Source organism: Ambystoma mexicanum, chromosome 10, assembly GCF_040938575.1.
Source record: "Ambystoma mexicanum isolate Mex_15411 chromosome 10, UKY_AmexF1_1, whole genome shotgun sequence".
In the NCBI taxonomy this organism is placed as follows: Eukaryota; Metazoa; Chordata; class Amphibia; order Caudata; family Ambystomatidae; genus Ambystoma; species Ambystoma mexicanum.
The window spans coordinates 641,428,433-641,444,486 of record NC_090932.1 but is presented as its reverse complement, the minus strand read 5'-3'; the positions used below and the strand labels follow the sequence as shown (position 1 = coordinate 641,444,486).

General features: G+C 41.0%; 1 protein-coding gene across 1 annotated transcript in view; it reads left to right on the top strand.

The window, feature by feature from the left end:
• ATP6V1H (ATPase H+ transporting V1 subunit H) overlaps positions 1–8,614 on the top strand; it is a 478,140-nt gene extending 469,526 nt beyond the window's left edge. The window contains exon 14 of the mRNA XM_069618225.1: positions 8,218–8,614. Within this exon, the coding sequence (XP_069474326.1) occupies positions 8,218–8,275 (58 nt within the window). The 3' untranslated portion in view covers positions 8,276–8,614. The remainder of the gene's footprint in view (positions 1–8,217) is intronic.
• The last annotated feature ends 7,440 nt before the right edge of the window (positions 8,615–16,054 follow it).

Here is a 16,054-nt window from a genome sequence, read left to right as displayed (position 1 = left end):
ACAATAATAAAACATTTTTTAAAATAATTCAGGACTAGGCACATTCAATTTAGAGCTAGGCGCAAATAATTCAGGACTGGGCACATTCAATTTAGGGCTAGGCACGTTCAATTTAGGGCTAGGCACATTCAATTTAGGGCTAGGCATGGTCGAATCAGGCCTATGCACAATCAATTTAGGACTAGGCACATTCAATTTAGGGCTAGGCTTGATGAGTCGAAGGCTAGGCACAGTGAGTATAGGGCTAGATGCATTACAGTCAGGGATGGGCATAATGATTTCATGGGGGGAAATTTCGAAGTGCATGGGGAATGGTGTAAACCAGTCCGTGGGTTTTGTTGCAAAAACGTTGGTGTGGTCGAATAATAGCTTGCAGTTAGGCATGCTGGCCTTGTTGCAACCATAGGAGCTTGGGCAGGTAGAGGTCTCTGGAGGCGTAACGTACATTGCATTGAAAGAAGGATACTTCGGACCAAAGCATACCTTTGTCACAAGTTTTTCCGGGCAGCGACGCGTTGACTTGAGAGGAAGTGTTGCTCTGCATTGTGGGCGGAGGCCATCGAGTTTCGATGTGTGCTTCTGCGTCCCTGAGCTGTGTGGAGAGTTCTGCGATCAGGGCGGCTTGCTGGGAGGTCTTGGGGGCAAGAAAATACCTGCTGCATGTATGACACTGTGTCGAAATAAAGAATATATTGATTGGTTGATACTAAGAAACCCTGTATTTTAACTTTGTATATTTATTTCCTGACTTTCCTCAAATAGCATTGAGGTATGGGCATAGGGGCCAGAGGCAATAGAGGGGTCTTACGCCTCTCGCCCATATTCTGAATTGGGGCAACAAGAAGAGGAATTGCTTACTAGCCTTCCAGAGCAAAGGAGGACGGGCACATAGGTAAACTGCAGGAGGTGAAAGACTCCTGCAGCCATTGAAATGCTGGGGCTATCTGCTTGCTGCCTTCGTAGCAGAAAACAAGGTATCTGTGAGAGGGACACATGAGGGGTCTTTGGACTTCTCAAATTGGCCTGGCCACAATCTATTGCTGTTTCTGTATTTAGACAGAGCAGGTGAGTATCTTTCTACCCTCAAACACATGCAGCCCATTTTCTTAATGGCATAGATGGTTAGTGTTCCTGACGAAAGTGCTGTTATCACTGAGACAAATATCAGCTGTAAACAAACAGTTGGTAAAAATTGACATTGCAGATTGCATAGTAATATTCGGAGTAATTGTTTGTAAAACTGGCATACTTTGTTGTTTTTTCAAAAGAAATCTAGCAGTACACATAGGGCCTTCAATTCAGAAATACTGCAGTTTTGTTTGGCTAATGAAGGTATATGTCAGTACTTTCATATGTCGCCCGTATAGCTGCATTGTCCCATGGGCTCCTGTTTGAGGCATCATCGCTGCAGTTCCTTGGACAAATGGTTATATGAATACAAGTGTTTAAGAGGAGGAGGGTGGAGGGGTGTGTATGTGTGTGTGTGTGTGTGTGTGTGTGTGTGTGTCAAATATTTTATGTGCAGAAACATTGTTGAGTACCATGACAAATGTGCAAATAGTAACAATTTGAAGGAGAATTATGTGTGCATTAACACATAAACATATGAACGCATGTGCGCTTTGCAAGACCTGTTCATATACAGCAACACAAAGAGAACATCAGTTGTACAAGTGGCCAATTAATTAAAAAAAAGAACAGGCTTGTTGTGACATATAAGGGAGCGCAGATTCACAACCCAATATTTCACTGTCATATGTAACAGAGCTACAAGTTGTTTGTCTGCAGATTGCACAGCACCATCTTTTTTTCAGAATATTTTTATTGCACTTTTTACATATAACCGCAAAAACAAAATGTTGACAATAGTGCTAATTAACGTTCCACCTAATCCCACTTTGCAATTTTAGAGTAATGAGAAGTAGTCATAAGTAGTCAACTCCATGCTTAGAAATTAGCCAAGTTTTTTTCAATCCAAATTCCCAATATATCTTAAATATTACGATAAGTTATAGTACTAAGAATCTTGACAAGATCTCATTCTGCATATTGTTCATAGCCACTTCCCACAAAAGCATATCTTTATTGGCAGCTGTAACTGATACGAACTCTGACCATTCTTTAAGCAAAGAATTACTAGTCAGTTTCCAGTGTCTCAGAACAGTGAGTCTTGCAGATATACCCCGTCTCAACACCCCCTCCAGCAATTCGTGAAGTGTGTATTGAGTTTCATAGGATACCAATATGTTCTGTGCAAATTATTATAGTACCTCGGCTTTAAATTGGTATTTCTGGAACCCTTGTGCCGTTCTGTTAGACAATCCTGCTATAAATTCAGGGACAACTCAATCCCCAAATCATGTTCAGATGGTCCTTAAGGTTAATTGTTGAAGGTGGAAGAATGGCATATGCTTAGGAAATACTGTTTCCCCAAAGTCGCATAGATTTATCTAGCCAGAATTGCCTCATTCTCAGAGGGGTTGCTGATTTCCAACACTTTGAACATTATAAATTTGCACAGTTGACAATATCTCCCAAAATCGTTCTTGTTAATATGGAAATTATACTGGGATGGTTCGAAGGAAACATACTATTTTCAAAACATTGTCCAAAATGTAAAGCATCTTTGCCATCCATTGTTTCCATGCAGCGGTATCCCCCTCCCACAATCGTAAACTTGTTATACCAAATTGGTGAACTATGTGATAGTTTAGTTGAGAGGTTCAGCTATTTATTTTAAAAAGCACCATATTATCTTGGAAATTGTAGTGCGGGATCAAGAAAAGGACAAGCCACTGCTGGGTAGTAAACTGCTACAATATCTCTGACTCATCCTAGGTCATGACTTAGGTTTTTCGGGACACACAATTTGCGATCCCACAATTGTGAAACTTTGGTTGCCCGTGGGTAGCTTTAGAATTGGGACATGTAGGCCTATTTCAGAGGGATCCTAACAAAGAATTTGGCATGTTAAGCCACAGTTGTATAGTGTGTTAATCCAGGAAATAAACACAGTGGGAAGCCAAATTGAGGAAAATGATGTTTAAGAAGACACAATTCGACCAGAGTGAATGTCATTTCAGCATTGCTGTAAACAAACACTGGAGAGGCCATTTCTGCTGAATGTTGATTTAAGTGCATTATCCATCTGAGGTTGTCAGAAGACTGTAATTTTACTGTTGGAGGATAGCACAGGGGCAACGTGTTGCTTTTGGAAGCTAGACCATGCAGAGCAACAGAGGTTCGAATCCCAGATCCGCACTTAGAAACCGAACTCGGGTATGGTATTAGGCGCTTTATAAAAAAACTAAATACATTTTAAAATCTGATTTGGTCTTGCTTTGTACTTGCTCAGCTAGGATTTTAAGGTCTGTGTTGAGAACAGACCAAGAGTGGTAGTGCTCAAAATACTAAGGGTCCTTTCCCTGGTTCTAATTCCGTCAAATACACAGCTATGGTGTCTGGGAGACACCATGATGTCAAAATATGTATATACTTTTGTAAAATGGGGAGCCAGTTCATCCATAACTTGCATATGGTATTCCGATGAGGACTGGTGTGGGCCTGCAACTTTATATTATTTATCCGGATTCGCTATTGTTCCTCTCACTTCTATTTGTTATTCGGCAAATTAGCTGTTCTGCACTTTCAGTAGCATAGCTAAGTCTTGAAAGTATGACAAATTTGAACTCTGCCTTTCCTGATCTGATGTGTACAACTTTCTATAAAATCAGCTGAACTCAATGTCGTTCAATTTCTGAAATGTAGGAAGCCCTCCGCTAAGCATGTGGACTGCTGAGATGTGCCTTGAAGCTTGTCTTTTAATTTTAGTCTGGGAAGCCAGTAACAACCCAACATATGAGCATGGCTATACAATAGGCAGCCTGCTTTCTTATGTGCAATTAGGGCTTGTTCTATGTAAATCTTAAGTTTATATTCGGTATTAGATTTACTGTAGGTTTTTGAAGACTGATCTATATCCTATGCCTCTTCAAAAGATTAAACCATGTTTTCGAATGCTGTCAATCATTTCCATTTTTTTTTCTTTCAATGAGATCATTTCTGCATTGTAATCCTCCAAATTACTGACTTTGACACTTTCTACTCTACTACTGGGGAGACCTCCCCATTATAATTGATACAATAATATAAAACAAATACAATCATTTTGTTAAGCAATTATTAACTGATCAATTCAGTTTACATTTAAACATAGATATGTTGAATGTCTACACTTAGGATGGTTTTAGGACTGGTTCTCTGACATAAAATGCCAGTGCAGGGAATTATCGAAAAGGCCTCTTGCTAGGATTTTAAAATGTAGTGTTTGTGTTGCACATTGAGATGCAATCAATATAGTCTGGAAAACGTTTTATGTCTACTTGGAACAAGGTGAAGTCTCTGTCTAACAGATTCATTAACCTCCATGTCTCAGCTAAGCACACGGTCTCCATCATTGTGCATAAATCCATTCTCCCTGGGTTAGCTCTGCAGCAGTACAGAGAATATCTGTCGTTTGTAACATCCAATATTTCATTCTGGCATCCTCCCATAACCAGGTGGCAAGAAAAGGGAAAGAAAACTTTGCTCAATTTCTGAAGGAAAACACTCTCTGGCAGATTAGGACTATAAATGAAAGCAAATGTAATGGTCTGAGAGCCCAGATCTCCTGAAACCACTACCCATTTCCCTTCATTGACTCCAATAACCGCATTCAATATGAAGGGAATGTGATTCTCAAACAGAATGGCTACACCGTTTTGCTGGTCAAGGGCTGTGCTATAAAACACATGGTAGACTTGCCCGACCAATATATATGATGCAGGTGGTGTTTTTGTTTTTATTTTGATTGCCAAGGGGCCAACTCTACTCTTCATCTTGAGTCCAATTTATCATGCTCCCTAGTGGACAAGTGTCTCTTGCATCATTACTACCTTGCTATTTTCGAAATTACACCAGTCTTTTTAAGGTCTGAATGGACTATTTATTCCATTAATGGTCTAGCTAAGTGCCTTGAAGATTGGGTTAGTCGTGAGACTTGAAGATAATGCTACATCCCTTCCAACCGTGACAGAGTCCCAAGATATCATGCAGTGGGTCCTTCGCCAGTCATGCGAAAAACAAAAACACCACCTGCAACATATGTACTGGTCTGCCAAGTCTACTCCCATAAAATCATACCCCAAGATATCTACTATAACTACTTCTTTTTAGGTGCAACACGGGCCCTTCACCAGTGCCGGTCTGAAATAGCCATTTATTCTTTTGGACATGATATAGCAAAGGATTTCTCTCCCATATGGAACTTCAGTGAGACTGGGGCAAAAACCCAAGCTTATCAAACTACTTTTTCCTGCAGTGCATGTTTCGCACATTGAGCTACATCTTGACAAAACCATAGTTCACGGCCTGCCCACATAAATTGCTCCTTCTCTGTGGCTAACAGTAGTATTTTGTGATTTGGTGCATGTTACAGAAAGCAGTCTATAATCTATTGCAAAAGCTTTCCAAAAGCTGGTCTTAGAAGAAATTGATTCCTCCGTCCATCATAAATTCTGGAATCTATAAATGTAGAGCCACATCTAAAAGTTATAAGATCATCTTTTTCATAATGCTAACCTCTGTTCTCTCCATGGCTTCAAGTATCCCATCATTATTCCAGCGCTTCATCGATTGAAAGTCATGCATTCGATCTTTCATTTGTAGCAAAGACTTGGTTCAATCTGGAGGCCATATTCCTACAATTTTAGCTCATCTTCTATATCCAACACCCTTTGTTCTACTTCACCCATGTGACCTACGATGCCTGCTAGATTCGATCGTATGTCTTTGATGTCTGGCTTCATTGATATGTCTTTAGCCTTTGATTGCAGAAGGGCATACCTTGCTGCTGGAGAAGGTTCTGAGCTTCCCGCTTCACTGGATTTATCAGCCATGTTATCTTAAGTAGTTGCACCAGGCATTTTGTTTGTGCTGTAGTCATTTCCTGGCCATTCTTTGGATTCCTGATAACAAGATTCTGCTGGTTATTCCACTCTGTAAGGCTTAGGTTAAGAGTCTCCCTCCCGCTAATGCACCACCTAGTTGAGGGTGGCTTCACTGTTTCTGAGGAGTACTTTGCCTTGTACATATGGGCTCAGAAGCGACATTCCTTTCACTGGTGTATGTTTTATTCACTATTCACCCTTGTCATACACAGCAGAATTCTTTAGGAGTGGACCTCACTATCTCTAGACGCCGCAGCACTCTTCGACCATCACTAATGTAAAATTGGGCACTCCATACTCAATTTTGTCTGCCCCCATGTTATTTACAGATCTGTATATGTGTTGCATTACCCTAGTTATATTGTCCTATAAAGCGAGCACTCATATCCTCTCTGTTTGAATCTGCCCTGACTGGCTCTCCACCCATTCTAGAATTGAGTAAGAACAACCACCATTTATTGTAGTAGTTGTTCTGTAATCAAAAAGGGTGTTATTGTGGTTTTCAAATAATGTTCTAATTGCAGGAGATACTGTAACCCACAGGTTGGCGAAGTAATTCATCTTTTATTACGTGCCTAATACTGGAGGCATTCTCTTAAGTGCAGGCAGAATTCGAACCTGTACTGCTCTAAGTTGTCTTGCTTCCAAGACAAATGCGCTGCCCCTGGCTATCCTCCCGGCCTCTAGCACAAAGTAGCAGATATATGGTTTCCTTACTGTAAAATGAGCCACTCTCTTCTCAAGCTTGTCTCACCAACACTCATTCTGGTAGCAATGTTCTCTTTGTATTGTTTGTTGAATATATTTTACGCTTCGAGTAGTCACCTTTTTTCTGGCATTTCAGTCCACACTGATCTTTTTCAGTCTCCAGGGTGCGCTTTTCTGGGCTTTTCCTATCTGCTTCTTAATGCCATCAATGTGCTTTCTACTAAAAATGGTTTGTGGGCCGCTATAATAATCTTTGCTTGTGCCCTCCCTCCATCCCTCCTGATTACTCTGTAGAATGCTGTACTTGTTATTTTAAAGGGTCTGATTCTTCCTCTAGTAAAGGGGCTGTAAATGGGTGTGTTTGAGGTCGGCTATGGAGGTGAGGTTGGTCCACCATACACCACCTCTGGGGTTGACATTGTGTAGCAGGTGGTCTCTCTTGGGTCACAGTCCCTCTCAAACTGGGCAAACTCAAAACAGGGATGGTGTCACACGGTACCCAGTCAATTTACCGAAAATATTTCAGAGTGGTACATTTCACCAAAGACCATAATATCGAAAAAAAAATGGAAACCCTTAAATAACGGGTAGTGTGGCAAGGGGTTAAAATGAGTCAGGTTGGGGTGGCACCCCGCCCCATGTACATTTTTTTTAAAAACTATGTTTTTTGGTATTTTGGTCATGGTGAAATGTACCAATTTCCGTTAGTAAAATCACATATAACCATGTCATTCATACATGTTACTCTTTCAGGTGCGCAGAAAAGCATACTATATGTGTAGTTGGATGCATATTGGCATGTGTATGATACAACTAGTTGTGTTTGGATATCAAGCCTTTTATTGTTCTTTAGTACTGTGTTTGTCTGTTATTTGTTTGCAAATAGTCAGTGTGCCATGCTAGGTGTCAAGGTGACCAACATTACAGGGCTATGTCTAGAATTCATTTGACCCAGGGGATGGGTTTTTTGTGAGACTGTATAGTCCTGCTGTCCACTATCAGAAACTGCAGAAGCATGAACACCTAGAGCCTCAGAGAAAGGGGAAGGGAATACGTGCAGTTCTGGGGAGGAAAAATGAGGTTCAGGGACTGCCCTCAAGAGAAATAGGGTGCAATGTTTCCATGATAGCTCGGTAGAAAATGTGAATTTGGTTGTTAGGAGAAGCAAGATTGTTTACACAATAGAGGGTAGACTAATGTTATACACTACTCATCGTTTGTATCTTAAATTCAGGATCAAACTTCACAAATCTAGAACTTTGAGCATGGGCATACATTCTTGGTAGTCACTGAATATCTCATTCTGAAACCCAAAACCTGGATTTATAGTTATTGTTCGCTCACAGTGCTTCTGTTTAAGTAGTCATTTGTTGAACTCTGCACAAACTTGTCAAAAAGTAGTTACAGCTTTAAAACCTTGTTCGTAAGAACAATAAATCCAGGCAGTGTTTTGCAAACTTGTAAGATGTATTATTTTGTTACGGTTGACAAAACTGACTCCCCTTCTTTTATATTTTTTTAGGGAATATCTTGGAAAACAGTTACAGTCTGAGGAAACAGCGGTCGTGGCAAGGAGTTAAATGTTATTTTTTGTTTTCACATTTTACCAACATTGTGTAACATCATCCTTTGTCCTTTTATCTATTGATAAGAATGTAAATTCCTTGCAACATGTGCAGCTCTGTTTCCTAGAGCAGAATGTTGCACTTAGTTGGAGCACAATGCCAGTGAGCGGCACATGTTGTTGAAATGTTTGAATTATTTAGATTGCATGCAGTTAGCACCATCATTTCGTGCAGCACATGCAAGTCCTCCAATCTTCAAGAACTGTGACTGTAAAACTGCTTTTAATTTGTGTAATTTATTGTTGTCATGAAATTAAGAGTATTATTAAATGACACACATTCCTGAACCCCAAATTGAGTCGTTTCGATTTTTGTTGGCAGAGTAGTCCACAGTTAGATTTACTTTGTCGCAGGAGGTTGTAATCCTTTCTAACTGAGTGTTATGCTTGTGCATTTTAATTTGTATGCTCAAGAATACAGTATGTGATGTTATTGAATATTTATACTGCGCCTATGTGTCCTCTTAAAAGTGTTTTATTGTGTTACTGTTTCCTAAATGTCCTCTGCTGAGAGTTTAGGAAGATCAACTGGTTAATGGAAGGCAGGGTTTATTATTCCTGATTCTCAGTTTCAGCTCAGCAGAGCAGTGAAGGCTTCCCACTCTGGTGCAGTTTAGGGTGAGGTTGAAGGACAGTTTACAGATATATTAGTACAAACTAATGAAATTGCCTCAAAGTATACTTCTGAACATATACACTTGTGCATACAAGAAATATATACATTTACCGGCAAGTAATAATTTTTAGAAATAAATCATTAAAATAGTAAGGTACCTCCTAAAGAGTTCCAGACAAAATTTCAAGCAAGTAATCCACAGTTCCTATAGGGTATGACATGTCAGTACTATAAAATAGTACAGAATATTTTTAAAGTTTGTCAATAGCAAACATTATAAAATCAAGAGGTAGCTCCTAGTAAAAGTACAGAACTTTCAAAAGTTACGAACTTTGGAGGGGAGCTGAAGAGGAGGCGGTCTTCAGGCTGTTGAGAAATGAGAAGATTGTCATTCTTCTCTTCAAAGACGATGCTGTACTGATTTCATAAACTATAAGTGGTAAACAAGTTGAGCACAACAAATATTTCTTCTTTTTTTAGGGGGGGAGGGTGTATGAGGAATCGACCATATAAAGAAGCAAAGAACACTACTTGCTACCCAACTTCCCTACACACTGTCAGAGCGGTGACTTCCCTACACACTGTCAGAGCGGTGAGACGTGCCATGATAAAAGAAAGGATGTCATGCTTTTTTCAAATTACTCTGATACTAACATCACAATTGTCGGAATAGATATTATAAAAGATCTACCTACCCAAACTAGGTGTTTTAAATACATCTCTGTAAAATGTACAAAGTGGATGCCTTGACCAAAATCTTGAAGTACTCTGACAAAACGCTGATTAATTTATATGTCTGTGTCCTGTTTTTTAGCCAGACAATCGTTGTATCGGTTTCATAGATGGTCGTTTTAACGATTTGAGTATGAATTAAAAATGGTCTTTTTGCAAATACCTATGTTTGTGATCAATGCAGCCAAGTGAAAATAAGAATCACTTAGAGGAACTATCACCCCTCTGACAGTGTGTAGGGCAGTTGGGTAGCAAGTGATAAACTATAAGTGGCCTGCAAAAGTGCCTAAATAAATTGAAATGATGTCTTAAAAGGGGTGGGAATAAACAACACCAAGAATAAAGCTAAAGAATGTGGCCCTATGAGGACCAGTCATCTTAAGTTGAATGTATCTGTAAATGGGCTGTCTTGCAGTAGATTGACTCCTTTAATTATCTGGGTGTCAGACTCCATACACTTGGATCCTAGTCTACCCATAAGAGAGTAGTGGGTGTTATCAAGCGTTTGAAAGGGAGTCTCCTTTCTTACCATCCCAGAGCAATCTTTGAAACTGAGTTTAAATTCCACCAGAAATTGCTTTAGCACAGCAATTGGTAACAACATGAACATAAGAGAAGTCTAGGTAATTGATAAATTTTTTAGAGGTGCCAAACGCCCCATCCAAGACAACCTACGCCCCAACTGCCTTAGCCACATCCCCGCTAATCTCTTGCCAACCAGGAGGGAAATTGTTTTCGTACAATTTAACTAAATCATCGCTTAGAAAAAACCCTAAATATTTTAACTTATCCAAGCAGCTCTTGAATGGGAGTTACTCCATTAACTCCATCTCCTGTGATTCGGGCCACACATGATCCATCACATTTAATTGTATGTCCTGAGTAGAAGTCTTATGTTTTAAGCAGGTGTAGAAAGGCTCTAAGAGAATATGTAGGTTGTGCCAGGTAAACTAAAACATCACCTGCATAAAGGCCAAAGTTGTACTTTTTTCCCTTGAACTAAAATGCCTCTAATTTTAGTACTTGTCTGATTGCTTCATCGAAGCAGAAAGCAAGGAGGAAATGGGGCATTACTGTCTTACGCCTCTTTGAAGATTTATCGATCAGGAGACCACTTCATTGACCTTGTCTGCCTGCAGGGAAAGAGCAAAGACTGTCCACCAACCTCATCCAATGCGGATCAACCCCAAAAGATTCAATGACATGGAATACAAATCTCAAGGTAATCCAGACAAATGCTTTCCCAGCATCACTTTACAATCTCAAGGTAATCTGCCCAAATGCTTTCTCAGCTCACTTGACAACAGGCCTGGGTCAGCTGGCTGTTTGCATGTCCATGGATAAGATTAATGCATTTTCCGATGTTATTTGCCCCTGCATCCCCGTGCTCGCTGTACATCAAAGTGGGATGGTCAATGAGTGTCTAAACGGTGGCCACCACCTTAGTAGAAACCTATCCACCTTCAGCAACAATATGGATATGCGTGATGAGCCACTTGTGAAGTCTTTACCTTCTTGGTAATCACTTAGATTGTAGCTTCCAAGAAGGTCTCTAGCATAGTATTGCCCTTCAACATCACATTTAACAAGGCTACCAGTTTAGGAAGGAAAATCTCTCTTTAAACGTTTTATGAAATTGAGCAATGAACCCATTTGTGCCTGGTGACTTGCCTATCTACATTTTGTCAATTGCACATTTCACCTGTGCTTCAGTAATAGGAGACTAATACTTTTTAGCTGATCTTTTGAGAGCTTGTGCAGCCAAGGTTACTCTCAGTTGCCACCATCCAAACTGTTCATGAAAAAACAAAAAAAGCATTTCTAATGGATTCCTCCCTCCCACAGATTCCTCATCCTAAAATAATTTCCTTCTACTGCTTAGGTGATGAGCGTGACACCTAGGATTGTGGATCGTCAGTCCATGCACTTCAAGGCACTCCAGGAAAGGGCAGCAAAAATGTTAATTTTGTATACAAGGTTAAGGATTCTAATCGGGCGTCACACACCAGACCACGACTCTTGCCACTAGCCTAGGATGCACCGAACAAATAAAATACTTTTACTTAATTTCCTAGAATTCGGATTGAGCTGGCACCCAACCCGTCTCACACCCCTTTTACAAATACCCTGGGTCACAATGGACCATGAACCAGGCCGGTGGGTGGTAATACAATATTTATTTAATTTAAATTCAAAGAAAATCACACACATTTAATATTGGACAGCAATCACCAATGGGGTGATAATTACAAGGTAAATTGATGAAATTCACTTAGTTTGACCTTCTACTATAACACATTCAAAGCACAAATGAATGGGAGCAATTTTATTGTTCGGGTAGATGGCACCCGAGTTATGATTTCCCCCGGCAGTGCTCTCTAAAATCCCTATTAATCTAATTTTGAATGGATAGAAAGGACCAGGAAGGAGTCAGGTATACTAGGCAGCAAACATAGTTAAATTCTGACCTTCCCCCACAAAATGGGAGCCAAAATCGATTTTAAAACCTTTGCAATTGCATCAAATAGCACTCAGAATTAATGAATGAGGTAAATATGAGTTATATAAGTATCAGAGATGTAAGAACACTATCAACTACAAGGCAAGGTACCAACAACTGGCATACAGTTCAAAAATCAACTTTGAAGTGACAACACAGTGCAGCCAAATCACACGCATAGAAATTGCATTTGCTAATTTACACAGGTTTAAATGTCAAAAACGAAAATAGACCGAATAGGAATGCGGTTTTTATGCTGAATGACAGATGCACATCACAGGGATAATATGCAAGTGAAAGTGTGTCTCTAAATCAATGACAGGATGAGATTCTCAATGGGAAAGGAAATTCGGTTTTAAAAATAAAGGCAGTGGACAGGGAAAAATCAGTTTAAAAAGGAAAGGACAAGTTTTACAGAAACTATATTTTAGTGGCTAGAAAAGCGAGACGCCGCCCGCGACACAGGTTACTTTGCAAGTGTAACCCCTTCGCGCCGTGTGGCTCTTTATGTGGGAATTAGTTTAATCAAAATAGTACTAAGGACTTACACAAGACAGAAATGAGTGGAAGAATGGCGCTAACACTTGGAGATCAAGGACAGGATGCACAGGGGATTCTGACAGTTTTAAGGATTTCTGCTAAGGCAGTTATGGGATTTCTATGGGGTGGAACCTAATACAAGGTACAGAGCAAAGGATTCAGTTTGTGGTTTTGGGGAAGAGGAATACTCACAACAAGCACTTGAATGGGGTCTTTTGGACAGCGGACCGGGTTTCTGGACAGCAAGGCAATATCTGGTCACAGCGGCAAGCTCTCCCAGAAGAAAACAGCTGGGCAAAGTTCTGGTCACGGCACAGCAGCACCTCAGATGGATAGAGCGGATAGCAGGGCAAGCAGGCAGCACTGATTAATCCCACTGAGGATTCCGCCACCTTTCCCCTTTCTCCAAGTCTCTTGGGATTTTTAGTGGGGTTTTTCTGGATAAATGGTCCTGCCTGGATAGGGTCAGCTATGCCCTGGCCTGGTAGTGGAATCTGGAATCTTGCAGAGTGAAGATGGAATATCTGGATGCGCATAGCTGGAAAATTCAGAAGAGTTTTTTTGTCTATGTGAGACTCTACCTTATATAAGGCAGATGACATCACAGGATTATACTATGGGGCTGGCTTTGGCTAGACATGCCTCTAACAACTGGATAGGTCAGCCTATGTATGTCGCCTCCTCCCTAGAAGCAGGTTGGACTGAAGGAGGGGACCCAGTTTTATGGCGGGTGTTTTTATGAGGAACAGATCCATCCCACAGTCATTTTGCCAAAAATCAGTTATGACATAAATTACACATTTTTACAGTTGTGGCACTTTTGAAAATCCTGTGGGCAAATGACACATTTCATACAGAGCATGGCCTTCCGACTCCCAAGTCTGTACTTTGTCATTTTGCCCTCCTAATAATCTTTCGCAATTTCTGGTGGGAAATATTTCACTTAAAATTCTACAATTTTACATATGTGTACCTATTATCACAGAGCATGTTTGCATTAAATTTCAAAGTTATACCATGTACACTTTTAACATGCCTTACATTTTTCTACCGTTTGCGTCCCATAGATGCTAGGGAAAGCCACAATATCTTGTTATAATGCCACAAAATTACACTTAAACTGTTAAACTTTTGCATTCCTGCATTTCCCGGTTGCAGAAATAAGTCCTACAGTTTATTAATTCAGAACAGTTATTTGCCCCAAATGGCCAGCATTTTCTTCCAAATTTTTTTTTCAACCCACAGCCAACTGTCAGGCACCAGCCCTGTGTGCCATGGAATTCTCTTTAAAGCTCCCTAGTTTAAGTTGACGGGAGGTGCTGCTTAAAAAGTCCCACATATCCATTGTACCCGACTCGAGCACTGCCAAAGAGTCGGATGAGGGTGTGAAATGCTTCACCCCTGCCTTCTCATATGCCCCAGATGCTGTACACTTGGGGGAAGGTAGATCCTGTAGTCAGTCCTTTGAAGCCAAGGCCTAAAAACCTGTCCTGCTGGTTTCACAGTAACTTTATTTATTTTCTTTCCTGAACCAGAAAGCAGGACTGTTTGGTATTAAACATCCTATATATGTTTTAAAACAAACCCCCATCACATTTCTGTGCAAGGACAGGGCCTTCATTCAACATTTCACTTTTAAACAGATATTTTCTTGTTTGTAAAAAGCAATTTATAAGTGGTTCATTTTTCCTTTGCTGTCACTTTCAAATGCAGTTTTTCCTGGTAGGTTTATTTTCAGCATTTCCATGGCCATAGTCAATGTCTACTACACAGGAATCTGTTCAAAGCAAGGGTCCAATGAAACTGACATGAGCAAAGAGTGAGAAAGCTTCTTATGAAGGGTTTATATGTGTTTCATTTTGTTGCAAAAAGGAAAGCGTTTGCGTATGGCTTGAAGTGAAGTTTCTTTGTTATTTCACAGATCTTTCCTGACAAAGCCTGTCATTCAATCAGACATGCCCCCTTTTTACTGGAGAACAATCTGAATATGGAGGGACCTAGCTGTGTCTCACTGGACCAGAACTGTGTACTGTTGAACAGATAAAAAAGAGTATCAGGGCGCAGTCATTTTAAAAGGCAGAATATTTTCTTTCTCAGTGAAACAGTTTTGAGGTGGCAGCATAGCAGTGCTGCCTTTCAATTCTTTTCTTTGGTGCAATTGAAGAAAATACTGGCAGCAATTCACTGGGTGTTCTGTGTTTCATCTTGCCCCATGTGTGGCTGGTAACACAGCGCAGCCATCATTTTGGAGACTGTAAAATGCAGTTTTTAAGGCAAGGCGATAGTGCTCAACAGAGCCAGCATAGCATTCTGCTGGTTACTGCTGAGATGTAGTTTGGTGAGGTAGGAGAGTTCTGCTGGGCTGGTCAATGTACCCCGCAAGGTGAAGAGTGATGTCACACTGTCTTGCTTAAGGTTGCGCGGCTTGGAGCAGTCCCTTCTGAGGAGAGTTCTCCATGTCAGGAAAAGGAGAAGGAAAAGAAGCACTGCAAGAGGTCCCGCTCTCAGAGGATAAGGTGCCTTTTCCCACCCAATCCTCCAGCCTGCAGGAATAGGCACAGTTTTGCCATAAGATGCTTGACATCTTTGCCAAGGCTCCAACGACTAGGGCCTTGGCGCTGACTGGACCCACTGCATCTTCTGCGACTAGCAGGGTGCCCACTGTGGTCTGCTGCAGCACGCCTGCGGGCTTGGACCTGGTCAACAAGTGGAAGTTTCCTTCTGCATGACTCCACCTTCAGGGCATCAAGATCTCAGCACCTGCCCCGACTTCGACATCAGCGCCATAGGCACTGAAGAACCTCAGGAGTCTGCTCTTATTACATTTCAACCCTACATGTCGAAGATGTGCGATGCCCACGATGGTGAAGGGGTCCAGGCTCCCTTTGGGATTGAACCTCTGGTCTCCAGGGAGAAAAGGGACTTCCCAGAGATAGTCAATGTGAAGGGTGAGTACATCCATAAACTGGCCTCAAACTCCCAAGAGGCCAGTGCCCTAGACAGATCCATTGATCTGGATATTCCTCCAGTCCCTACCCTTGGTAAGCCTTAGGCCTCTTTACAGAGGTTAATGGGAAAGGTGGCCGATACCCTTATTTTATTTGATTTTATTGAGCATTTGTAAGGCGCTTTATACAACAAAATTGTTTCAAAGCGTCACAAGGCTAAATGGCAAGGGGACAGGGGAAATAATAACAATGGGGAAAAAAATAATATACAGTCCTGGTCCTACTAGGTCTTGTGGCATTCGGCCGTGCAAGTGCATTGAGGAGAAGTGCCGGGGATGGGGATGGAAGGAGGATCAGAGGAGTGGACAAGTGCTGGAGGAGGCCTGGGAGGGGAGTGCT